The 25,536-nt window shown below is 46.8% G+C and overlaps 1 protein-coding gene and 1 pseudogene across 3 annotated transcripts in view; one reads left to right on the top strand and one right to left on the bottom strand.

Annotated features, from left to right (window-relative positions):
* TMEM145 (transmembrane protein 145) overlaps positions 1-9,474 on the bottom strand; it is a 38,904-nt gene extending 29,430 nt beyond the window's left edge. Inside the window, exon 1 of one of the 3 annotated variants that reach the window (XM_048499456.1) lies at positions 9,208-9,474. In XM_048499456.1, coding sequence (XP_048355413.1) covers positions 9,208-9,339 — 132 coding nt within the window. In that variant the 5' untranslated portion in view covers positions 9,340-9,474. The remainder of the gene's footprint in view (positions 1-9,207) is intronic. The other 2 variants (XM_048499455.1, XM_048499454.1) reach the window with 2 other exon arrangements.
* Positions 627-25,536, top strand: part of LOC125434283 — a 32,595-nt pseudogene continuing 7,685 nt past the window's right edge.

Below are 25,536 nucleotides of genomic sequence, written 5' to 3'. Positions count from 1 at the left end.
AGGGCGGGAAAAGGGGAGCGCCCCAGAAGGCAGTGTGGCAGCCTTCCAAAAATCGGGACAGAAAAAAAACCACGCGGGACAAATTGGTTTAAGGCGGGACTGTCCCGCCAAAAGCGGGACGTCTGGTCACCTTGGGTATAATACATGTTTGCTGTACTGGTTTTTCTTGCCTTATCAAAATATTTATGCACTCAGCCTCAAGTCTCAACAGGAAAAGCACATGACAAATAAAGCAAACAAAGACTTAGAGTTCTGTAAACCTGCTCTCCGGCTGAAACATACAATAATAACGGAAGTCCCAGAACTGAGTTCTGTTGTCTCCATCAGGGGCATACCACCCAGGGGGATATATTGGGTCAAATGTCCCCAGGCTGAGGCCATTTAGTCACATGGGGGGAAACCACCCCCCACGCCACTCTTCCTTCCCCCTGGTCCATACATTGGGGAGGGAATGGTGGCACCGGCTCGCTCACCCTCGCCTTGCAGGCAGCAGGTGGAGCCAGGAGGTGGGGTGTGTGACCCAGGACGACATTTCTCTCTGGGGTGTGGATTCCAATGGCAGGGAGTGGCAAGGAGCCGCTGGCCACCGGAGACAGGAGCAAGGTGCGCAAGAGAGCTGGGGTCGCTCCCCAGAGAAGCCACGCCGGCAGGTAGCTCCCGTCGGAGGAATCTGGGCTGCCTGCTGCTTCCCTGGCACAGGTGAGATTTCTTAAGGAAGTGGAAGGGACACGGGGAGTGGTTTCACTGAACTTTAGAAAGTTTCCCAAGTGGGGCAAGCTGGCTCCTATGGAGGGGTCTTTGGGGAGGGGGAAGATGGGGCGAGGTCCTGACCCCCAAACCCTGTCTAAATCAGGTTTCTGTTGACCCACGCAAGAGCAAAGCCCTTTCTTCGGGATCTAGTGAGGGATTTTCAGGTATGCCTAAGTCAGTGGTGGCGAACCTATGGCACGCGTGCCAGAGGTGGCACTCAGAGCCCTCACCCCAGTTTTGGCACTCAACAATGGCATAGCACCAAGGGGACGAGGGGGGCATGATGCACTGAGCATGTGCAGTGGTGGGATCCAAAAATTTTAGTAACACGTTCCCATGGTGGTGGGATTCAAACAGTGGCGTAGCACTAATGGGGCTGGGCGGGGCACAACGGGGGCGTGGCCGGGCATTCCGGGGGCAGGGCATTAATAATTTCTCTGTGTTCAGATTTTTGAGTTGGGGCATGTTCTATAATGTGATGGTGACTTTGAGATGACCTGGTGCAAAAAAAGTTGTTTGGTCGTGGTGGGGGAGGGCAGTAGCGTAGCGCCCATGGAGAGGGGGGCGCGATGCCCCGAGCGCGTGCCAGGGAAGGGGCGTGGCTGAGGCATGGTGGGGGTGTTCCAGGGTGGGGCAGGGCAGGCGGTGTCATGGCAGGGGTTCAGGGTGTGCACGTGCCCCGGCTGCAATTCCCCCTCGCTCCACCCCCGAGGGAGGGCAGCTGCCCATAAGGGTGCAAAAACTCAGATAAGGGTGCAAAAACTAGATATGCCTCTGGTCTCCATGAGTCTGTTATACTCCATTAGTATGTTAGTTGTTTATTTCATTTACAGTCCACCTTTCTCACTGGGAGCCGAAGCGTATTACGAGTATGCTAACAAACTGTTCAGTCAACTGTTTAGGCAGTTTACAAAAGATGATAACATCAGTCAATCAGTAAGCTGACTTCAGGGTTTGATAATATTTGAATCTAAGACAAAATAATGCAATTGGACTGGGGGAAGAAAACATAAGAACATAAGAACTAGCCTGCTGGATCAGACCAGAGTCCATCTAGTTCAGCACTCTGCTACTCGCAGTGGCCCACCAGGTGCCTTTGGGAGCTCACATGCAGGATGTGAAAGCAAGGGCCTTCTGCTGCTGCTGCTGCTGCTGCTCCTGAGCACCTGGTCTGCTAAGGCATTTGCAATCTCAGATCAAGGAGGATCAAGATTGGTAGCCATAGATCGACTTCTCCTCCATAAATCTGTCCAAGCCCCTTTTAAAGCTATCCAGGTTAGTGGCCATTGCCACCTCCTGTGGCAGCATATTCCAAACACGCAGCCCTATCTGTGTAAGGCAGGGGTGGCCAACCTACGGTGCTCCAGATGTTCACGGACTACAATTCCCATCAGCCCCTGTCAGCATGGCCAACTGGCTGATGGGAATTGTAGTCTGTGAACATCTGGAGCACCACAGGTTGGCCACCCCTAGTGTAAGGCAACAAGACAATCGGTGTAAGAAATACTTTATCCCTAATAAATACGGTTACCAACCTCCAGGTGGTAGCAAGAGATTTTCTGGGATTACAACTGATCTCCAGGCAACACAGATCAGTTCACTGGGAGAAAAATGGCCACTGAAAGGTGGAACATATGATATTGAACCCCACTGAAGCCCCGCCCTCCTCAGGTTCTACTCCCCCCCTCAAAAAAATTCTAGGTATTTCTCAACCTTGAGGCTGGTAACCCTTCTAATAAAAACCACCTTCTTTTACCCCAGCATTGTCCTTCCGCAAGAACGCCCTCCTGAGCAATTCAATTTTGCACATTTGTGAAACGATGGAAGCAATCCAGATTTGTGGACAGAACGTGCAAGTCTTTGTTACTGACTCTATGGGATGTCCCCACTCAGCCTTTTAATGCAGGTATCCAGAGGTGGGATCCAGCAGGTTCTCACCAGTTCCCGAGAGTGGGTTACTAATTATTTGTGTGTGCTGAGAGGGGGTTACTAATTGGGTCTGCTTTTCCGTTAGAAATTCCACTAGTTCCAAAAATCATAAAGTCCTGTTGTTTCCTATGTGGCTGGTTAGCGAAGGTAGAAAACGGGATAATTCTCCTTGTTGGGCTGTTTTAAAAACATGTTTTAGAAATATGGTAAAGTTCCTTGTTTAAGGAAAGTCTCCTTCTTTTGATTTCTAGAAACAAAACTAAGTATTTGAAAGTATTAAGTATTTGACAGGCAGCCAATTAGAGGAGAAGTAGTTGTTTCTGTTGGCAGTAGACAATAGGACTTGCTATAATGAGTTTAAATTATGGACAGAAAGATACCTGCTGGAAATTAGGAACTTTTTTTTTACAGTAAGAGTTTTTTACAATAACAGAGAAATTATTAATGCCCCGCCCCTGGAATGCCCGGCCACGCCCCCGCCGTGCCCCGCCCAGCCCCATTGGCGCTACGCCACTGTTTGAATCCCACCACCATGGGAACCTGTTACTAAAATTTTTGGATCCCACCACTGCAGGTATCCCTTGTCAGACTTAAACAGAGCCCTCCGGGGGTTGGGCGTTATAAAAATCCCATAAACAAACAAACAAACAAACAAACAAACATCATTTTTTGGGAGTGAAGAGATATGCAGGACTAACAGGTGAAATTTTTCTCTCACTTTCTTTCCGTTCATGTGGTACAAATTCTCATCTGCGTTCCCGATTATGAATATGGAATATAGGGGCTAATAAAGTATATTAGGGTTTCATTAGGATGGAATCTAATAGGCTGGTTTTATTTATCACCCCTCTTTCTCTGAGGAGCATAGGGGGACACAGATAGCTGGGATATTTTAGAATGTTTAAAAATATTTTAGTCATTTTAATCTAATACTGTAAACCAGGGTGCTGTCACGTTAGTCAAAACCAGGGGTAGGGAACCTGCGGCTCTCCAGATGTTCAGGAACTACAATTCCCATCAGCCTCTGTTAGCATGGCCAATTGGCCATGCTGGTAGGGGCTGATGGGAATTGTAGTTCCTGAACATCTGGAGAGCCGCAGGTTCCCTACCCCTGGTCAAAACGGTGGTTAAATAAGTGCTATAAATATGGTTCCCCCTTCAGCCTTTTTATCTGCACAACAACCAGTGAGGTAGGTCATCCCTGGCCCAAGGTAATTGTTTGAGTTTCACAAACAAACAGAAATTTGAGCTTGAGTTTCTCTAGACCCAGACTAATATTTTCTCTAACCGCTGTAATTTCATTTTGTTTAAAATATTCATAGCCAACTTTTCTCCCAACCAAAGGAACTCTGAGTGGGTCAGATCATTTAAAAAACAGCCAAAATCTCAACTCACAACAGTGCAACACAAAAAGAAGCAAGCCATAACCCCATCAGGGTAACTGACCAAGCCATCAAAGTCACGGGAAATTCTGGCTATGGGGACTTTGAAATCTTCGCACATCCTCACATCCTCGGGAAATCTGTTATATACCGCAGAAGCAGCCCTGGAAAAACCCCAATTTTTAGGCACCTTCCACACATGCCGGATAATTCACTTTCAATCCACTTTCACAATTGTTTGCAAGTGGATTTTGCTAGTCCGCACAGCTGCCAAGTGGATTGAAAGTGGATTGAAAGTGCATTATTCTGCATGTGTGGAAGGGGCCTTAGCAGAGGTGGGATCCAGCAGGTTCTCACCAGTTCCCGAGAGTGGGTTACTAATTATTTGTGTGTGCCGAGAGGGGGTTACTAATTGGGTCTGCTTTTCCATTAGAAATTCCATTAGGTCCAAAAATCATAAAGCCCTGTTGTTTCCTATGTGGCTGGTTAGCAAAGGTAGAAAACAGGATAATTCTCCCTGTTTGGCTGTTTTAAAAACATGTTTTAGAAATGTGGTAAAGTTCCTTGTTTAAGGAAAGTCTCCTTCTTTTGATTTCTAGAAACAAAAGTAAGTATTTGAAAGTATTAAGTATTTGAAAGGCAGTCAATTAGAGGAGAAGTAGTTGTTTCTGTTGGCAGTAGACGATAGGACTTGCTATAATGAGTTTAAATTATGGACAGAAAGATACCAGCTGGAAAATAGGAACTTTTTTTTGCAGTAAGAGTTTTTTACACTAAAAGAAAAATTATTAATGTCCCGGCCCCAGAATGCCCGGCCACGCCCCCACTACGCCACTGTTTGAATCCCACCACCATGGGAACCTGTTACTAACATTTTTGGATCCCACCACTGGGCCTTAGCCAAAGCAGTTCCCACAGACATTAGTGGAGAAACTGCTAATAATCTAATCCCATCCTGATGTGATAACCAGTGATTCCTTGGGAGAACATACAAAGAGGAGACCATGCAGATATGAGACTCCCCTGTTACAAAGTCCTTTTAAAAGTTAATCCCAGCAACTTGAAGATTCGAGCACAGAAGCAGATTGGCAGTGATGGAGCGACCTTAAACCCGGGGTAACGTGTTCAAAGTGCTGAACCCCTGCCAACAACCCAGAGTCCATGTTTTGCGCTGACATCAATATCTGTGTCGCCCAATGGTGGGATCCAAAATTTTTAGTAGGTTCCCATGGTGGTGGGATTCAAACTGTGGCATAACACCAATGGAGCTGGGCGGGGCACGACAGGGGCGTGGCCAGGCATTCCAGGGGCGGGGCATTGCTGGGCGGGGCTGTGGCAAGGATGCAGCCGCTGTGCCGGTCCTTGGGCGGGAAACGAATGCACGCAGGCGCAGGCTGCCACGCACGCCGGTGCACCTCCTGCTGGACTGCTTCAACTTCTGTGCGCTACTGCTGAGGAGCGGAGGAGGGGCGTAACTAAGGCAAAAATCACATGGCAAAATCACCAATTAGTAACCGCCTCTCGGCACACACAAATAATTAGTAACCTACTCTCGGGAACCTGTGAGAACCTGCTGGATCCCACCTCTGGTGTCGCCTTCAAGGGCCCCCCCACCCCACTGCCATAGACAGTGTGTCACAGTAGTCAAAACACAAGACTGCACCCCGAAGTCCGGCACTCTTTTTCAAGAATTATGCTCCCTCTCTTCCCACTTAGCTGGACTTCTCTTCACTGCTGTTATACAGCCGCTCTTGTTTCTCCTTGGCCTGACGCTATGCACGGTATCAAGTCACAGCGGCTGTTTCCCTGGGCAACGGGCCCCCAAAGCAACTAGCCAACAGCCAAAACTACTTCCATGCCAAATTAGCCCTATGCCAATTATTCCAGTCTAAGGTCGATAACCGCTGTGGGCTCATGCTGGAATAATTCTGCGTAAGCTTGAACTGCAAGCAGGAAAGCCGTGAGTTGGAAACATTTGCTTTAGCGCCGTGTCTTGGTGTGCGGAGCGGCTGCATCAAGTTGCCTGTCTGGAAATCATATATATATATATATATATACCTGGGCCTACTTCCTTCCCCTTAAAAATCCCCTCGTGTTCCCATGGCAACAACCCATGCTCAAGGTTTCCACGGTAACCATACCGGAGGCTGGAGAAGGCAGCGGGAACAAGCAAAATCTGAGAATTGGGGCAAACGGAGAGAGAAGAATTAAGAAGAAAAAAAAGGGGGGGGGATTTTCACAGAATCTCCTAGAAATGTCCTCCAACACCCATTGCAGAAATTCAACAACGCATCTAGGGTCCCCCAGCCCACACACAGGCAATGCAAGAACTTATGGGAACACTGATTTAAAGAGACTTCTGGCCCACACGTATATGCTGCACATAGCAGCAATTTCACTCGAAGAAAGCAGGAATAGGGTCCATGGTAAAGCTGTCCACAAAATGCAGGAGTGGAGAATCCTGTTCTTCCAGGTTCTCTCTTCCCCGGGGCTCTCGTTGCAGCGACCCGACAGGTAGGAATTCAACAGGTGGGAGCTTTCCACAGCACTGCAGTGTGTGGCGATGGGGACAGCTCCGTCTGTGGAATTTCTGCCTCCTGGGTAGCCGAAGAAGAAAATGCCCTGCGGCCGGCGTCAGCTCTGTAACCCGGCAGCCGAAAAATTCAGTGAGACAAGAGCTGCGCATCACTCTGAGTCATGAGGTGGTTTCGCTGAACCCACAAGGAAGTGTGGCAGTGCGCACAGCACACAAAACACTGAACAGTTCTGGCAAGAGAAGACTGAACTTTATCAGCAGCATCCGCAGACAGATTCCAGAGGTCTAGTAGGCCTCCATCCCAATTCATGGAGTCTTCTCCCAGCAATCTCCTAGTTTTCTGTCACTTGGTGTTACCTTTGTATGTTTCTGGAACGTGGTTATACTCAAGACTACAAAAACTTCCAATCAGCTGTCCCCAATATACTTTTAACGATCCTTTTGAACATGGCTAATCCACAAATGTTCAAAGACCATAAATGGTGGATGAGGGGATCCCATGGGAACCAACTTTCCATAGCAGATGTTGTGCGCAGCATAATTAATGTCTTTTTTAATTGAATACTTTTTATTAAGTTAAAATAATTGAACAACATTACAGGAGGATATATCGGAAGAAGAAAAATATCGACATATTTCTTATTTCTCCTTATACATTCTTTCTTATCTCCTAAATTAGTTAAAATTAATATAACTTTGTACGTGTAGCATAATTAATGACTTGTGTGCTACTGACTTCGATTAAGCAGGTGATGATGATGATGATGATGATGATAATGATAATAATAATAATAATAATAATGATAATGATAATGATAATGATAATGATAATGATAATGATAATGATAATGATAATGATAATGATAATGATGATAATGATGATAATAATAATAATAATAATAATAATAATAATAATAATAATAATAATAATAATAATAATAAAAGGTGGTTCTCTATGCAAGCATTGGTCATTACTAACCCACCGGGTGACATCTAGGCAGACCACATTTACGGGGTGGTTTGCCATTGCCTTCTCTGGTTGTCCCCCTCAGCACCAAAAGCACAGCGATTACTTGTGATGCATTGTATGTGCACTCTTTGACCCCAGATTCCTTAATCTGGAATAAATACTATCAGTGGCACTGTTGCAAGGATTACAACTGCCAGCCAAAAGTGACAGGTAGAGGGAAACAGCTCTTTCGTCGGCTGAATAGCCAATATAAGAACATAAGAACTAGCCGGCTGGATCAGACCAGAGTCCATCTAGTCCAGCATTCTGCTACTCGCAGTGGCCCACCAGGTGCCTTTGGGAGCTCACCTGCAGGAGGTGAAAGCAATGGCCTTCTGCTGCTGCTGCTGCTCCTGAGCACCTGGTCTGTGAGATTATTAATCGTTGGTCTTTAAAAAAACAACCTTTAGGATGTGCTTCACAGGGAATGGTTTGGAGATTCTATTTAGCATTGCTCATTCATTCTTTTCTCCTATTCCCCACCCCAATAATCCACGCTGTCACCGGGTCCCGACACTAAACAGCCACAACTCCCTGTCACACTTCCTCACAGCAAAAAAGCAAATCATCAGTCCTTCACTGCGGGTTTTAGGATCAAGTGCACAGATACTTTTGCCAGAACAAAATCGTGTTAGTCTTTATAGTGCCACTGGACTCTTTCAAGCAGTCCACTTCCTCCTGAAACACAGATCTGCTTTCTCACACGGTCCTTGGGCCAAACATGAATATGTGAATGGGGGAGGGAATCCCCCTTTTCCCTTACTAACCTGCTGCAGGATCCAGCATGCTCATGGGGCCAGAGATGTGTCAGGGCCTTGCGCACCCAATTGGACTGAACGAAGGGTACCTACGACGCCACCGGAGCTTTGCAGCCAAACGAACCCCAGAGTGGGCCAAGAAAGGCTGGGCATTTCAACGGTGGCATCTTCATCATTGCCTTTGAGGTCACAAATGTACCCCATTTTCATGGCTGGGGAGACAAGCCCCCCATTCCCACCCCCGCTTCATCCTCTGTCCATATTGCTGCAAAATACCAAACACCCAGATTGGCTCTTCTTTCTGCACTTTCTCCCCATCGGAGATGAATGAAGGCTGGGTATAAGGGAGCGGGCAAATCACCAGATTCCCCCCCCCCCCCATTTCCCACAGCGTGGGCACCCAGAAAGCAATCATCACTCTTGGCCTTACAGAAGAAGGGAATGTGCCTAGTTGGCATTCATTTGGGCAGATCCAATGCCAGTCAGGGGCAAAGCAAAGGGGGGGGGATCTTGCGGTGCGGGTGGCGGGGGGGGGGGATCAAGCAAACAAGGGGGGCGGTAGCCTCATGCTCGACGAGGGAAGGGTCAGGCATGAGGCGGGGGAAGGCTGGGTGGTCGGGAAAGCGAGCGGGGGCGCATGGAGGGACCCCCAGTGCGGGGGCCGGAGGCGCAGGGGGGCTTGGGGAGGGCGGGGGCCCAATCGATAGCTTGCATCTGGATGGTCCGTGGCGGGTGGGGTGGGGTGGGGGGGCGGCGGTCCACTTCGGATCCCCTTCCTCCAAGAAAGCGGCTGCAGCCCCCCCGGCTCCCCCCCGTCCGCGCCCAGGCGAGCCCCCTCCTCACCTCTTTGGTGCTGATGTTGCCCTTCACGTATTTGCCCCAGCTCGCCCCGGGCTGCAGCAGCAGCAGCAGCGGCAGGAGGAAGAGGGCCCGCAGGGGGGCCCAGGGCCGGGGGACGCGGCGGGGCAGCTCCATCCTCAGCCCCACGGCCGGCGCCAGCAGCCGGGCTCAGCTCCCTGCGCGCTCCCGTTTAAAGAGACAGGATCCCGCCCCCACCCCAACGCCAGACCCCGCCGTCCTCCAGGCCGGAATCCGGTGCCTTGGCAGAGATTGGGGAGCGGGGGGGGGGGGGGGTGAGCCCGGTTCCAAACACCCACACCGCTATTTGGGGGAGGGGGGGGGCGTGTAGTCACTGTGTCTGCTGTCGCCCTGCATTCACCACTTCGCCTGTTCGGGGTCGGAGGGGGGAGGGGGGGAATCATGTAGGTCCAAACGACAAGGGTGCATGCTGAGGAAAGTATGGATCGTGGCCACGGACGCCTGCAAACTGCGCCGCCGCTCCTTTCCCTTTCCTCTCCGTTGGTCTGCCACGGTCTGTCCATTTAAACTGTACGCTCCTCTGGGCAGAGACCTTTTTTCTTTTTTTTTTTTGCAAAGGGAAGATGCCCTGAACGTGGGTCCATCTGTCTGTCTGTCTGTTAGTTCTCAACATTCCCTAACCCCCAAGGACGTAGATACGGAGGGGGTTCTCGGGTTCAAAACCCCCCCCCCCCATTTTATGTCCGAAGCTGCGCCTCTCCGTTTGTGGGTTTTTAAAACATTTTTAGTGTTTTTTCGGTTTTTGGCCTGCAGGGAGCGCATTGTTTGGGCTAGCAGCGCCAAACTTTCAGGGATTGTTTGGGGGACTCTCATGATGATACTACCCGGGTTTGGTGAGGTTTGGTTCAGGGGGTCCAAAGTTATGGACTCCCAAAGGAGGTGCCCCCATCCTCCATTGTTTTAATGGGAGCTAATAGAAGATGGGGGCAACACCTTTGAAGGTCCATAACCCCCGCCCTCAGTCAAGAAAAAGACCCCCTAATAAATGGGGCTGCTAATTTCCAGACAAAACTTTCAGTGACCCAATGCTAAAAATGCATAACATTTTATGCTAATGATCTTGCAACACACACCCATGCGTTAAAACAGAAATGTGCATCTTTCTCTGTGTCTCTAGCCAGCTAGGTTTGGGTCTTGTAGCAAGTCAGAGACCAACAGGAATTTGCGGGGAGAGCTTTTGAGAATCAAGTTGGTTATCTGCTGCCAGGAGCGTGGACTCTCCATCATTCAACCCCTGAAAATCTTGTTGGGTTTTCGGGTGCTGCTGGACTCAAGTCGAGTTGTTCTACTTCCCTCTGAAACTATTTCTAGCCAGTCTCGAAAGAATTTGCAAGATCTTGCAGAGCCGGACAGGTCTCAGTTCCAGATTAACCAAAGATGAGAAGATGCATCTCTGACAGATATGGACATCTTCTCCAAACTGAACCAATTTAGCTTCCCAGTCCTTTTGTACCACTCCTGGCATTTATGCACTTGCTTATACATCCTTAGATTCTTCTGTTACCCGCCTAAAACAAAAGTCCAGAGGCACCTTCAAGACCGAAAACATTAATTCATTCTGTTTTTTGTGGGGTTTCCAGGCCGTGTGGCCATGGTGTAGTAGTTTTTGCTCCAGGAAGAAGAAGAAGAAGAAGAAGAAGAAGAAGAAGAAGAAGAAGAAGAAGAAGAAGAAGAAGAAGAAGAAGAAGAAGAAGAAGAAGAAGAAGAAGAAGAAGAAGAAGAAGAAGAAGAAGAAGAAGAAGAAGAAGAAGAAGAAGAAGAAGAAGAAGAAGAAGAAGAAGAAGAAGAAGAAGAAAGAAGAGGAGGGGGAGGAGGAGGTGGTGGTGGTTTGGATGTATACCCCACCTTTCTCTCCTGTTAGGAGACTCAAGGTGGCTTACAAGCTCCTTTCCCTTCCTCACCCCCACAACAGACACCTTGTGAGGTAGGTGGGGCTGAGAGAGTTCCAAAGAACTGTGACTAGCCCAAGGTGACTAGCCAGCAGGAATGTAGGAGTGTGGAAACGCAACTGGTTCACCAGACAAGCCTCTGCCACTCAGATGGAGGAGTGGGGAATCAAACCCGGTTCTCCAGATTAGAATACATCTGCTCTTAACCACTACACTACTGGCTCCTGATGTTTCACCCGCATCTACAGCTGGCATCTTCAGATGCCCAGGATGAGGAACCAATCATTAAGTGTTTGGGTGGAACTTGCTATGCAAAGGTGTGGTTGAGTGCATAGCAAGTTCCACCCAAACACTTAATGATTGGTTCCCCACCCTGGGACATGGACAATATACCACACTAAACGTTCCCTTCTCACTTAGACACAGTGTGAAACAGTCTTTTCTCTGATACACCTCTGAAGATGCCAGCCACAGATGCAGGCGAAACATTAGGAACAAAATCCACCAGACCACGGCCACACAGCCCGGAAAACCCACCACAACCAGTTGAATCCAGCCGTGAAAGCCTTCGACAATAAATCAAGTCAACATTCTTTAATTCTAGTTTCTTCTTATAGGTTTCACCTGCATGACAATGTTGGGGCCAGAACTTAGATTTAGAAATGCATATCTCCTCTGCCAATGGTACGTCTTTTGCTGAGATCTCAAGGTTTGGCTACATGTATGAGTGTACTGATATCCCCAACGCTTGGAATCATTTTTAAAAAAAATCTAGTATGGTCTTTAGATTGGAGGGGGCAAAGCAGGTTTGAATCAGCAACTTGTTTTCAATGGGTAAGTAGTTAATGGTGGAAGGGTAGCTACACATTAATCTGCTGTGAAAAAAGTAAAACAGAAGTCTGGTGGCACTTTATAGGTTAACAATGAATGAATGAATGAATGAATGAATGAATGAATGAATGAATGAATGAATGAAGGCTTTCATGGGCTTTCCAGGCTGTGTGGCCGTGGTCTAGTGGTTTTTGCTCCTAACATTTCACATGCATCAATAGCTGGCAACTTCATAAGCATAAGCATAAGCATTTATTGTCGTTGTGCACACACAACGAAAATTTACAGCAGCATTCCTCGATGCACACAATTTCAGACTCATACCCCATCCTCACTTTCCCCTTACTCCACCCATCACTACACAGCCCCAAACACATCAACACGAAGCCCCGGAGTTCAACATCGCCACAGCTCTAGAGTAGAAGCTGTCTCTAAGCCTCTTTGTCCTAATTTTTATAGACCTGTATCGTCTGCCAGATGGTAACAGTTCAAAAAGAGAGTGTGCTGGATGAGACAGATCTCTCAGAATATTTTGGGCTTTCTTTAGGCTTCGGGAATTTTAGAGTTCTTCCAAGGAGCAAGTTTCTTGTCTCAGAAACGTTAGGAGCCAGCGTAGTGTAGTGGTTAAGAGCAGATGTATTCTACGACCACACAGCCCGGAAAACCCATCAGAACCAGTTGACTTGATTATTAGGCTGATGGATCGAATGCTTCAAGTTAATTTATGTATTACTAAAATGTCAATAAAGGCACTATTTTATTGAAGGAAATTCAATCGACATCAATGTTGTTATTATTGATGCCGACCACTTGCTGTTTAGGGCAGATCTGAGAGGGATTGCTAATTTAGCCTGTTGTACGTAAAACCAAAGCAGAGTCCGGTGGTGCCTTAAAGATGAACCAATAGATTGGCGCAAAAACTGACACAAGAGACGTAGTTCCCAAAAATATGCAGGTATTGTCGACGCTTTCACAGCCAGAATCAACTGGTCGTTGTGGGTTTTCCAGGCTGTGTGGCCATGGTCTGGTAGTTTTTGCTGCAAAACGTTTGTAGCAAAAACTACCAGACCATGGCCACCCAGTTCGGGAAATACACAATAATCAGAAATAAGTATTTTCTTTTTTAAAAGTTGAGAGAGGAGAGACACTGTCTGGCCTCATGCTTTTTACGTCACAGGCAAAAACCCATAAAAGCACACAAAAATCTTTCACTTTTGTCCTGATTGTTTGGCAATGGGAGCGTGTGGCACGCAAATGCACCACGCAACTGCGTTCACCACATCCTCAAATCTCCAAGGCCTGAAATCAGCAGATGTAAGCCTGGTTGAAAAAAACAAAACAAAACCACAAATGCCCACTTCCCTTGTAGTCGGATTCTCCCAAAATAGTAACTTTTGAATCCTGTTGGCAGAGCTAAAACGTCTGCCAGTGAGGGGCAGGTATGGAATTCTGTGCTAGCCAAGGGAGAATCGGTATTGACAAGAAATGAAGCGCAGGAATCCATAAAGTTTTAAGAACATAAGAAAATAAGAACTAGCCTGCTGGATCAGACCAGAGTCCATCTAGTCCAGCACTCTGTTGCTCGCAGTGGCCCACCAGGTGCCTTTGGGAGCTCACAGGCAGGATGTGAAAGCAAGGGCCTTCTGCTGCTGCTGCTCCCAATCACCTGGTCTGCTAAGGCATTTGCAATCTCAGATCAAGGAGGATCAAGATTGGTAGCCATACATCGACATCTCCTCCATAAATCTGTCCAAACCCCTTTTAAAGCTATCCAGGTTAGTGGCCATCACCACCTTGTGTGGCAGCATATTCCAAACACCAATCACGCGTTGCGTGAAGAAATGTTTCCTTTTATTAGTCCTAATTCTTCTCCCCAGCATTTTCAACGTATGCCCCATGGAACTCCACGCTACTGGAAAGGGGTCAGGTTACAGTGTTGTCTTGCTGTCCACAGGACTTTGGACCATCTCTACCATGAATAACATGGGGGCTTTCTCTCTGAGGGGGAGGGGCGAGCGTAGGAAGCCACAGATGCCCTGTCTGGGCCATTTTCAACTTCTACTACGTTTGACAGCTCTGGATTGGGAAATTTTTGGACATTTTGGGGGTGGACCCTGAAGAAGAGTGGGACTTTAGCAGAGACACCAATTTCCATGGCAGCCATTTTCTCCAGGGCAACTGATGTCTGTTGACTGGAGACCAGTCATAATTCCTGAAGATCTCCCGGAGCAGCAGTGGCGTAGTGGCTAAGAGCAGTGGCTAAGAGCAGGTGCACTCTGATCTGGAGGAACAGGGTTTGATTCCCAGCTCTGCCGCTTGAGTTGTGGAGGCTTATCTGGGGAATTCAGATTAGCCTGTGCACTCCCACACATGCCAGCTGGGTGACCTTGGGCTAGTCACAGCTTCTCAGAGTTCTCTCAGCCTCACGCACCTCACAGGGTGTTTGTTGTGAGGGGGGAAGGGCAAGGAGATTGTCAGCCCCTTTGAGTCTCCTACAGGAGAGAAAGGGGGGATATAAATCCAAACTCTTCTTCTTCTTCTACCACCTAGAGAGTGGCCGCCCTATCTTTACCTCATGTATAATTTTATAAATCTCTATCATGTGCCCCCTTAGCAGACTTTTTTTACACTGTAAAACTCCGCACAGAGAAGTTGCTCCAATCCCTTGAATGTTGGTTTTGCTTTCTTCAGTATTTTTTTCGAGCTCTGCAATGCCAGTCTGGTGTAGTGGTGAAGAGCAGGTGGACTCTAATCTGGAGAAACGGGTTTGATTCCCCACTCCTTTACATCAGTTGCAGATTCTCCTAGATTTGTTGCCCCACTCCTACATTTGTGCTGGACGACCTTGGGCCAGTCGCAGTTCTCTCAGAACTCCCTCAGCCCCACTGACCTCGCAAGGTGTCTGTTATGGGGGGAGGAAGGGAAAGGAATTTGCAAGCCACCTTGAGACTCCTTACAAGAGCATGTGGCGGGGGTATGAACCCAAACTCTTCTTCTTCCGTTTGAGATATGCTAACCAGACTGCATGCAGTATTCCAAAGGAGGCCCACCATAAACTTTATATAAGGACATTTCAATATGGGCCATTTTATTTTCCGTCCCTTCCCTATTAATTCCTAGCATGGATTACAATCAGTCTGTATTTGTATCTTCAGAGAATCTTTTCAGACTAGACCAGTGATGGAGAACCTTTTTGAGACCGAGTGCCCAAATTGCAACTTATTTATCGCAAAGTGCCAACCCGGCAATTTAACCTGAATGCTCAGGTTTAAGTTTAGGGGAAAAAAGGTTGGCTCCCTCTTCCTCCGCCCCACCCGCTCGAGCAGGGGCCAGCCTGCTCTAGCCTCCAGCAAGTCCTGTGCGTGCCGCTCTGTGCCTCTCAATCATCTCTGCCTCCTCTGCATCACCCGCCCCCCTCGGCAGAGTGGGATCCAGCAGGTTCTCACCAGTTCCCAAGAGGGGGTTACTAATTGGGTCTGCTTTTCCGTTAGAAATTCCATTAGGTCCAAAAATCATAAAGTCCTGTTGTTTCCTATGTGGCTTGGTTAGCGAAGGTAGAAAACGGGATAATTCTCCCTGTTGGGCTGTTTTAAAAACATGTTTAGAAATATGGGTAAAGTTCCTTGTTTAAGGAAAGTATCCTTCTTTTGATTTCTAGAAACAAAATTAAGTATTTGAAAGTATTAAGTATTTGACAGGCAGTCAATTAGAGGAGAAGTAGTTGTTTCTGTTGGCAGTAGACGATAGGACTTGCTAGAATGAGTTTAAATTATGGACAGAAAGATACCAGCTGGAAATTGGGAACTTTTTTTTTACAGTAAGAGTTTTTTACAGTAACAGAGAAATTATTAATGCCCCACCCCTGGAATGCCTGGTCACGCCCCCATCGTGCGCCGCCCAGCCCCATTGGGAACCACAATGGGAACCTGTTACTAAAAATTTTGGATCCCACCACTGCCCCTTGGGCAGCAGCAACCCGGAGCACAGGCACCAGGCCCACCAGCCAAGTCCTCCCTGCTCAACGCAGTGTGTGCACGTCGTGCTCAGTGCCCCAAGCCAGCCTAGATATGTGTGTGTGTGGGTGTGGGTGTGATTTTCCGCACCCACATGACAAACTCTGTGTGCACATGCCATAGGTTCACCATCACTGGACTAGACACTGTTGGGGGTAACAGATGACCATTATTTGAGACAGTGTAGTTACCGGGGAACGAAACTTCCACAGCCAGCAAACACTTTCCCTGGATCTCTTCCCAGGTTTGAGAAAACCTGCTCTGCCACTTGGCAACAGACATCAGCTGAACCTCAAATAAGTTCCCTCAGATCCCCAGTGTAGATTCGCAACTAATGGACAATAACATTTTCTTTACACTCTTCTGCTTCTCTATTGCGTCTTTGGAAGTAGAGTAAATGAGAAGTCCTTTGGGGGAAAGCTGGCTTCCAGGAGGAAACTTTTGCAAAGAAATCCAGAGCGGAGAAGTTCACAACAACACAACAACACCACACAACACAAGCCTTTATTGGCATATAAAACAGGGCAAATTTTTAAAACAAAACAAGGTTAAGAAATACAGTTAAAATTACTAATTTCCAGTATAAAATTTGCAACCGTTTCACAAAAGAGCACATCAGAGCTGTTCAGGAGATTGGGTATCTTATAACACTCATGCCACTAAGAACATTGCAAGAAAATGGAATTCATGTATTTCATGCGTATCTTGTTGTATTTAGGGCATAGAAACAAAGAATGGTCAAGTGTTTCGACCGTAGTCCTATCACATGAACAAACTCTTTTAGAACGTTCCATATTCTTAAATCTTCCCTCCAGCAGAGCTGATGGCAGCACATTACATCTTGCAGTAGCCAAGGCTCTGAGAGCGGAGAAGTGACAGGATTTGCAAAAAAAGAAAGAACGCTCTGGTGGGGGAAAGCCACACACCTTATAAAGTGAAGAGGAACTGCCCCAGGATCTTTGCAAACATGAGATCTTTGCAGCACTGGGTTCTGTAAATATGGGATTCCATTCCACACCTAAAAAAGGAAGTATTTTCACTATTAAAAATATTAATAGGTATGACTTGGTACACTCCATTTTAGATGCACAAGTTAATGTGGTGCGGGGGTTTGTGTGTGTCTGCGAATCTGACAACAATGCTGTAAGGGATCTAGACCTGGTCGAGAGGCCAAACTCAAAGCAGAGTGGGTGGCTCAGGGCAGAACGGTCACAGCTGAGACACAAGGCTAAGGCCTCTTCTGCACATGCAGAATAATGCCCCTTCAATCCACTTTGCAGCTGGATTTTACTGTGCGGAATAGCAAAATCCACTTGCAAACAATTGTGAAAGTGGATTGAAAGTGCGTTATTCTGCATGTGCAGAAGAGGCCTAAGATGCATCCACATCTTTCAACGATCAATGACCACATCAGCAGAAGAGAGCAGATAGTTCCAAAGGCGCTGGGGACAGAGGAATCATTAAAGGCTAGAAGAGTTTGGATTTATATCCCCCCCTTTCTCTCCTGTAGGAGGCTCAAAGGGGCTTACAATCGCCTTTCCCTTCCCCTCCCACAACAAACACCCTGTGAGGTGGGTGGGGTTGAGAGAGCTTCTATGACTAGCCCAAGGTCACCCAGCTGGCGTGTGTTGGAGTGCACAGGGGCTAATCTGAATTCCCCAGATCAGCCTCTACAGCTCAAGCGGCAGAGCGGGGAATCAAACCCGGTTCCTCCAGATTAGAATGCACCTGCTCTTAACCACTACGCTACTGCTGCTCCTAGCAGCAATAGTGCATCTAATTAATACTGAGCAGGGATGCAGCTACTTAAAACGGTGCCTGGTGCTAACCTGGGTCCCAGGCCCCGCCCAGCTGCACCCCCCCCCCTCCGGGACAGGAGTGCAGTTGAAGGTCAGCAAGTGGGGTTCAACCCACAGTCTTCATGTGGAGAAGATCCACAAAGTCTGACCAAAAAATATCCATCAGACTTCAGGGAAAATCAAAGCATCATTCAAGTTTATGCCCCAACTTCAGATGCTGATGAGGAAGAAATTAAACGCTTTTATGCAAGTGTCCAGGAAGGAATCAGTCACAGGCCTGAGCAAGATGTGGTCATAATCATAGGTTACTGGAATGCAAAATGAGGAAGCAAAGCAGAATCAACTATTGTTGGCAAAGTTGGGCTAGGAGCGTGAAATGAAGCAGGAGAGTGACTCATAAAATGTTGTGAAGACAGCAATTTGTCCATTGCAAACACATGCTTCAAGGCAACCAAATAGATGATTGTATAAATGGGCATCACTGTGCAGCCAGTATAGAAATCAAATGGATTACATAATTGGAAGCAGAAGATGGAGAAGCCGTATTATTTTTGCTAAAACAAGTCCAGAAGCCAACTGTGGTACAGAGTATGGATTGTCAGTATTGAAAATTAGACTAAAGCTGATGGCGATCCTAGACTAAAGCTGAAGAAAAACACCAGAATATTCATAATGCCAAAATACAATATAGAGCAACATCTCTGAAGAATTTAAAGACCATATGAAGAATTACTGAGTTTTGCATTATTAAGTTCAAATGAAGGTAAACCAGAAGAACTATGGATTGGAACCAGAGATATAATCAGGAAAGAATGGACAAAGACTATTCCTGTAGCTAAAAGAAAAGCCTTTATGGATGACCGAAGAAACTCCTAAAATTTGTTTCACCTTCCCTGCACAGGAAGAAAAAAAGATCATGTTTTGAGGCGTATACACATCTTCTCTTTCAATGCACACTTCCGTCAGGTTTTTTCGTTATGCACGGGATTTCCCCTCCTTGGCAATGGTCTCGCATTCAGTTTAGTTATTTCCCACGTTTTGCAAATGCTCTCAAAACACACCTTTTTTTTCCTTTGCAGAAAAGGTGAAGCACATCCTAAAGCATAAAGACTTCTGCGGGGTCTCTTGGGGCTGTCTTTAGAGAGGCAGTAAGAAGTCTGATTGTTATTGAACAAAAACTAGAAGGTCATGTCCAAACCCTACACCCAAGTGCCTGAAGGGTTTTGTTTTTGTTTTCTTGTCAGCATTAGTCTTTTACGTGGTTACCAATTCCCCTTTGATCCTGTCTGTATGGAGGTAGGGAATTTCCTTGGAAATTGGAACAGTCAGTCTTCAAAGCAATCTTATAAAAAAAAGAAATCAAGAACTCCAGTTCCTCAAAAACCGACTGCTGAGATGTTTACTAGAATAATACAGACACGGAAGAAGATGCAAGTATTTATCATAAACCTTGGGGGGGGGGGTAGATTCTGCCTACTTTGAATGCCCTGCATCATGTTCACACCCCTCACTTCACCAGAGTAGATGTCCTGAAGTCTCATGTAAATGTATTTTCCCCATGTGTTTCAGGCAGGATCAGGGGGGGAAAAACCCTTTGATAGCATCGCAGCATCAATAAACCCTAAACACAAATACGTTGGTTTTTTTTTAAAAGAACATCCCCTTTACCATACGGTCTTCTCCTGGGCAAGCAAAAGCTGGATTTTGCAGATATTTATTTATGTATGTTTATAAGTATCTATACCTTGCTTCATACTAGGATCTCTGGGCAGCTTACATAAGTTAAAAACAATAAAAACTGCAATTAAAACATAATCAATAAAATATAACAGTGATGGCGAACCTTTTTGAGACCGAGTGCCCAAATTGCAACCCAAAGCCCACTTATTTGTTGCAAAGTGCCAACCCGGCAATTTAACCTGAATGCTGAGGTTTTAGTTTAGAAAAAAAACCGGTTGGCTCCCTCTTCCTCTGCCCCGCCCGCTCGAGCAGGGGCCAGCCTGCTCAAGCCTCCAGCAAGTCCCGCACACGCTTCTCTGTGCCTCTCTAGCATCTCTGCCTCCTCTGCGCCACCCGCCCTCCTCGGGCAGCAACCACCGGGAGCACAGGCACCAGGCCCGCCAGCCAAGTCCTCCCTGCTCACCGCAGTGCGTGTGTAACCTCTATCTGTGGGTTCTGTGGGGGAAACTTGGAATGAGTTTGCAACAACAAATTTTAAAAACAAAATGGTTTACTTTCTTAACATATAACATCAAACATCAACATTTAACATCACACTTCAAGGTCCTGTTCAGGTTGCATTTTCAAGTCCTTCTAGTTACAGTCTACTGATACTGCCAAGTCCAATTCTTCTTTGCCAGTGGGTTGGCTCCTGAAGACTCCAAGGGCTTTGTGAACAGGATTCAACATGATGAAGGTTTCCAGGAGAACTCTCGCCCATTACAAACACAAAAAGAAACACTGAAACAATAAACTCCAACATTTACAATATAGCAAAAATAAACAACTACCTTCCCAGTAGTTCCGAAGAATATTGCAGTTACCTTAACAAGGTGTTAAGGGCTTATACAACCAAGGTCCGAGTCTGGTAGCCTTGTCTCCTCCAAACTACACGAGGTCTGCTGCAGCCTCTTGCTGCTTTGAGTCTCCACCCCTTACTGGGTCAACCCATTCTGAGCATGGGGGTTACACCCCCTGCAAAATAAAAACTAGCAAGGAGCCACCTTTCAATCGACAGTGTCTTCAGGCTCTACAGCAAAGTCCTCAGTACCCAGGTCAGTGGCCAGGGCCTGGCTCATGACATTCCCCAGCCTCAATCTCTCCCTTGAGAAACTGAGGGAAGAAAAAAAATGTGGCCTCTGCAATGGCATCCTAGGGATTTCCTCTTGTCTCTATGGTATTTACCATAGAGATTGAGAGTGATTCCTAGAGTGTCTCCTGTGACACCACATCCTTTCCAAACACCACCTTTCCCAGGCACCACCTTCAGACTGACTTTATAAAGGGAGCCACGGCCCTCCATTTGCAAGACCTGAGCAAGGTGGTTAACAAGAGGACCTTTGATTCATAGGATCGCCATGAGCCAGAAGTGACATTACGGCACTTCACACACATATCACTTGTGATAAAGGTATGCATTTTAAAGAAGAAGAAGAAGAAGAAGAAGAGGAGGAGGAGGAGGAGGAGGAGGAGGAGGAGTTTGGATTTATATCCCCCCTTTCTCTCCTGCAGGAGACTCAAAGGGGCTTACAATCTCCTTGCCCTTCCCCCCTCACAACGAACACCCTGTGAGGTAGGTGGGGCTGAGAGAGCTCCGAGAAGCTGTGACTAGCCCAAGGTCACCCAGCTGGCGTGTGTGGGAGTGCCCAGGCTAATCTGAATTCCCCAGATAAGCCTCCACAGCTCAGGTGGCAGAGCTGGGAATCAAACCCGGTTCCTCCAGATTAGGATGCACCTGCTCTTAACCACTACGCCATTGCTGCTCTGACAATTCTACCTGAAACATAAGGAAAGTGTGAGGCAGATAAGACAGAAATGCCCCTTAATTGCAACTGTTCTTCAGGTGATATATCAATTCTTGTGGAGAAAACGTGTTTTTTTTCTTAGACTGAACCTCTACAGCATTATACCGCACCAAGTGTCCTCCTGTATTCAAAACCCACCCTCCCAAAGTTTTACCCCCATATCTCCAGGAATTTCGCGTCCCAGAGTTGGCAGTCCTAGATACCTGACGAAGACTGGACTAGCCAATAGGTGTATGACCAATGCATTGCAAAGAGAGACCTGAACGCAGACCCAAAAGGCTGATGAGCCCATCAATTCTTCCAGACCTGCAGCTGTTTCTGGTCTGTGACTGGAAAGCAGAAGCAGGTATCTCGGGGCAGAACGAAAACCGAAAACAAAACAGCCATTCACTTCCCTTAAAAGAACAACATTTAAAAATGCACTCTTGTTTTTGTTTCCCACGCCAGTTAGGAAGAGACATTTGCGAATACTCCCAAACCAGTTGTCAGAAGTGCGAGCTGTTCATACCCACAACCGGAGGAACATGAAGACCCGAGAAACAGGTAGGAGAAACTGTTCGTCTCCAATAAGCTCCGTTCTGCTGAAACAGCGCCAGACAGGATTACCGAACTCCAGGGGTCTGGAAAGTTGCTGGCAGAGGTGGAGCGCTCACGGGAACATGTCGGGTCACACGTCCCCAGGTGCCCGCCAGATGGTCATGTGGGGGGGGGAGAATCACCCCCCCCACTCCACGCCCCCGCCGCCCCACTGCGCCTTACATACCTTGCTGCTGGCCGAAGGTGCTGCTGCTAAGTGCCCCTCGGCCCACGACAGGCTCCCGCCGGCAAGGTAAGTGGGGCGTGGGGGGGGGAACGGGGGGGGAGGCGAGGTGGGTGGGGGCGCTGGGGTGGCGCCCTGAGGAGGTGTTGCCCCACACCCCTCTACGCCACTGGTTGCTGGAATTCCATCCGATCTCCAGACTACAAATATTACTTTCCTGGTGGTTATGGAAGCTTTGGAGAGTAGGCATGGATTATGGCATTACTGAGACCCGTGCCTTCCAACAAACTCCACTGCCAAATCTCTAGGAATACTTCGACTCAGAATTGGCAACCCGACCCCAGATTCCTACTAAGAGCAATCTTTTGCTACCCGCTCCGGGGAATGGCAGAAGAATAAAAAAGTGTGGGGGTCATCGGGATGATGATATGTAGTAGGCAGGGGGAGAGAAATTAAAATAGAGGCAGAGATGTTCCTTTAGGTTTCCTGCTGAGTAGGGGGAAAACTTGCTCGTGCCTGTTCCTGTGTTTTCCTGAGCCACTTTGATGTGAATCAAACTTTTCAAAGATCAGAATATATGTCTGCCGTCGTCTTCAGATCATTTCGTTTTTAAACAGGGGGACCCTGCTGTTTGCTACGAGATGGGTGAAGCATCGCGCCTTTGGTGACAACTATAGTTTGTGCGACTGCATAGCAATTCCACAATGTTGTTTGTTACCAGAAACCCTGTGCAAAGTACTTTAGCAGAGGAAAAACTCTTCCACAGCTTGCTGGAGAATGCAGTGGTGGAATGACATCCACGGGGGTTGTGACAAAAATAAACAGGAGTGTTTTTCGTCGTCGTTGTGACAAAAATAAACAGGAGCGTTGCGGCACAATGCCAGCGTGTTGTGGCGGTTAAGAGCAGTGCACTCTAATCTGGAGAACTGGGTTTGATTCCCCATTCCTCCACATGAGCAGAGGACTCTTATCTGGTGAATTGGATTTGTTTCCCTGCTCCTCCACATGAAGCCTGCTGAACGACCTTTTTAACCAGGGCAGGGCAGGCTAGAGAGGGACAGAGGTGGTTTGCCATTGCCTGCCACTGCATAGCAACCCTGGACTTCTTTGGTGGTCTCCCATCCAGAACCAACCCTGCTTAGCTTTCGAGATCTGATGAAAAGCAGGCTAGCCTTGGCTACAGTGGTGGGATCCAAAAATTTTAGTAACAGGTTCCCATGGTGGTGGGATTCAAACAGTGGTAAGTATTAAGCGCCAATGATAGGGCGGCTGGGTACAGGACCGCGATGGGAGTGGCGGGCATTCGGTTAAAGCGGGGGCATTAATAATTTCTCTGTTGCTGTAAAAAACTCTTACTGTAAAAAAAAAGTTCCTGATTTCCAGCTGGCATCTTTCTGTCGATAATTTAAACTCATTCTAGCAAGTCCTATCGTCTACTGCCAACAGAAACAACTACTTCTCCTCTAATTGACTGCCTGTCGAATACTTCATACTTTCAAATGCTTAATTTTGTTTCTAGAAATCAAAAGAAGGATACTTTCCTTAAACAAGGAACTTTACCATATTTCTAAAACATGTTTTTTTAAAATAGCCCAACAGGGAGAATTATCCCGTTTTCTACCTTCGCTAACCAGCCACATAGGAAACAACAGGACTTTATGATTTTTGGACCTAATGGAATTTCTAACGGAAAAGCAGACCCAATTAGTAACCCCCTCTCGGCACACACAAATAATTAGTAACCCACTCTCGGGAACTGGTGAGAACCTGCTGGATCCCACCTCTGCTTGGCTATTCATGACAGGACTACTTGAAAGACTAACAGGCTTGAATTCTAGACTATATTTTTGTGGGCTAGTCCAGTTATTATTGCATAATCCGTGATAGATGAAGAGAAGTAGCAAAGCGAGACGGCAGAAGGTTTTTCGCTGTTTTCCCCTCAAGTGGTATGTAAATAAAAATATTTATTTGCTGATTAATTACCATTTATATTTCCCACCCACCCCCACCCCTGGATTAATACCAATTGGCCATGCTGCAGTGACGGGGCTGATGGGAATTGTAGTCCATGAACATCTGGAGCGCCATAGGTTGGTCACTTGTTTTAAAAAGCACATGTCTATAGAATTTTAAATCTTCCCATGCTGACTTTTTGAAGCCAGTTTATCGCATATGACGAGCAAATGTGTTTATTAGAGCCCCAACATTTCTTTTACAAAGAAATAAAACTTCAGGAGTTGGGGGTGGGAAGGGAATGGGGGAGGGGGGGGCACTACTTAACCCTTTCCCCACCTACAGTTTCTCTTTTTTAATATATATATATTTATTTTATAGTTTGAAATAATCATTCTATTTACATCTTTCTGATATAATTTCCAAACAATACATTTTCCCTTTTGTTTCCTCCCACCCTCCATAATATTATGTTTTACTTTTCTTTAACCAAACAGCAGTAAGTTCATTCATTGTTGTCTACTTAGCCTTATGTCTTCTTTGACTCCCGTCTCCTTCATCCCACCTACAGTTTCTCGGCTCCAGGTTGTGGCTTCACCTTTACGGTGCTTTGTGGGTTTGCCACAGTTGCCTGCACAGAGTAATGTTTGCAGCTGGGAGGGGCCACAGCCCGCTTTAATGCCAGTTTAATGCCACCCCTTCCAAACTCGGATTTCTCCATTCTCCTCTCTCCTGCCTCAAGGAATAGAATAGAATCTTTATTGGCCAAGTGTGATTGGACACACAAGGAATTTGTCTCCGGTGCATATGCTCTCAGTGTACATAAAAGAAAATACATTTGTCAAGAATCATAAGGTACAGCACTTAATGATTGTCATATAGGTCTAGTAAGCAATCAGGAAACAATCAATAGTAATAAAAACATAAAATGTAAAATCATAAAATAAAATGAAATGTTTCCCAACCCGTATTCCAAGAAGAAGTGAGAGACATTGGTTCCTAGCACCCTATTTCTCTAGTCTAAGCAGTGTGGAGGTTTATTTCTTTATTGAACTACATTAAAATGTGAGCCAGTGCGGTCTAGTGGTTTAGATCAGTGGAGACTAAACTGGAGAACAGGGTTTCATTCCCCACTCCAGTGGAGACTAATCTGGAGAACAGGGTTTCATTCCCCATTCCCTACTACAGCAGACTGTAATCTGGAGAATGGGGTTTGTTTCTCCTTCTCATGAAGCCTGCTGGGTGACCTTGGGCCAGTCACAGTTCTCAGAACTTCCTCAGCCCCACCTGCCTCACTTGATATCTGTTGTGGGGAGAGGAAGGGACGTTTGTAAGCCGCTTTGAGATTCCTTCTGGTTGAGAAAAGCAGAGTATGAAACCAAACTTTTCTTCTCTTCAAACTGTTACAGTCAGTTTTTCTCACTGAGACTTGATTACACAGCCATCTCATGCACAATCAGTAGGATAAAACATCTAATAAGCAGTGAAACAGGACTAGGATTACAGAAATCTGAAACACAGGGT

This window comes from Sphaerodactylus townsendi, linkage group LG06, assembly GCF_021028975.2.
Source record: "Sphaerodactylus townsendi isolate TG3544 linkage group LG06, MPM_Stown_v2.3, whole genome shotgun sequence".
Lineage (NCBI taxonomy): Eukaryota > Metazoa > Chordata > Lepidosauria > Squamata > Sphaerodactylidae > Sphaerodactylus > Sphaerodactylus townsendi.
Note: the sequence above shows the minus strand (reverse complement) of the source record. Positions and strands in the feature narration are given on the sequence as shown.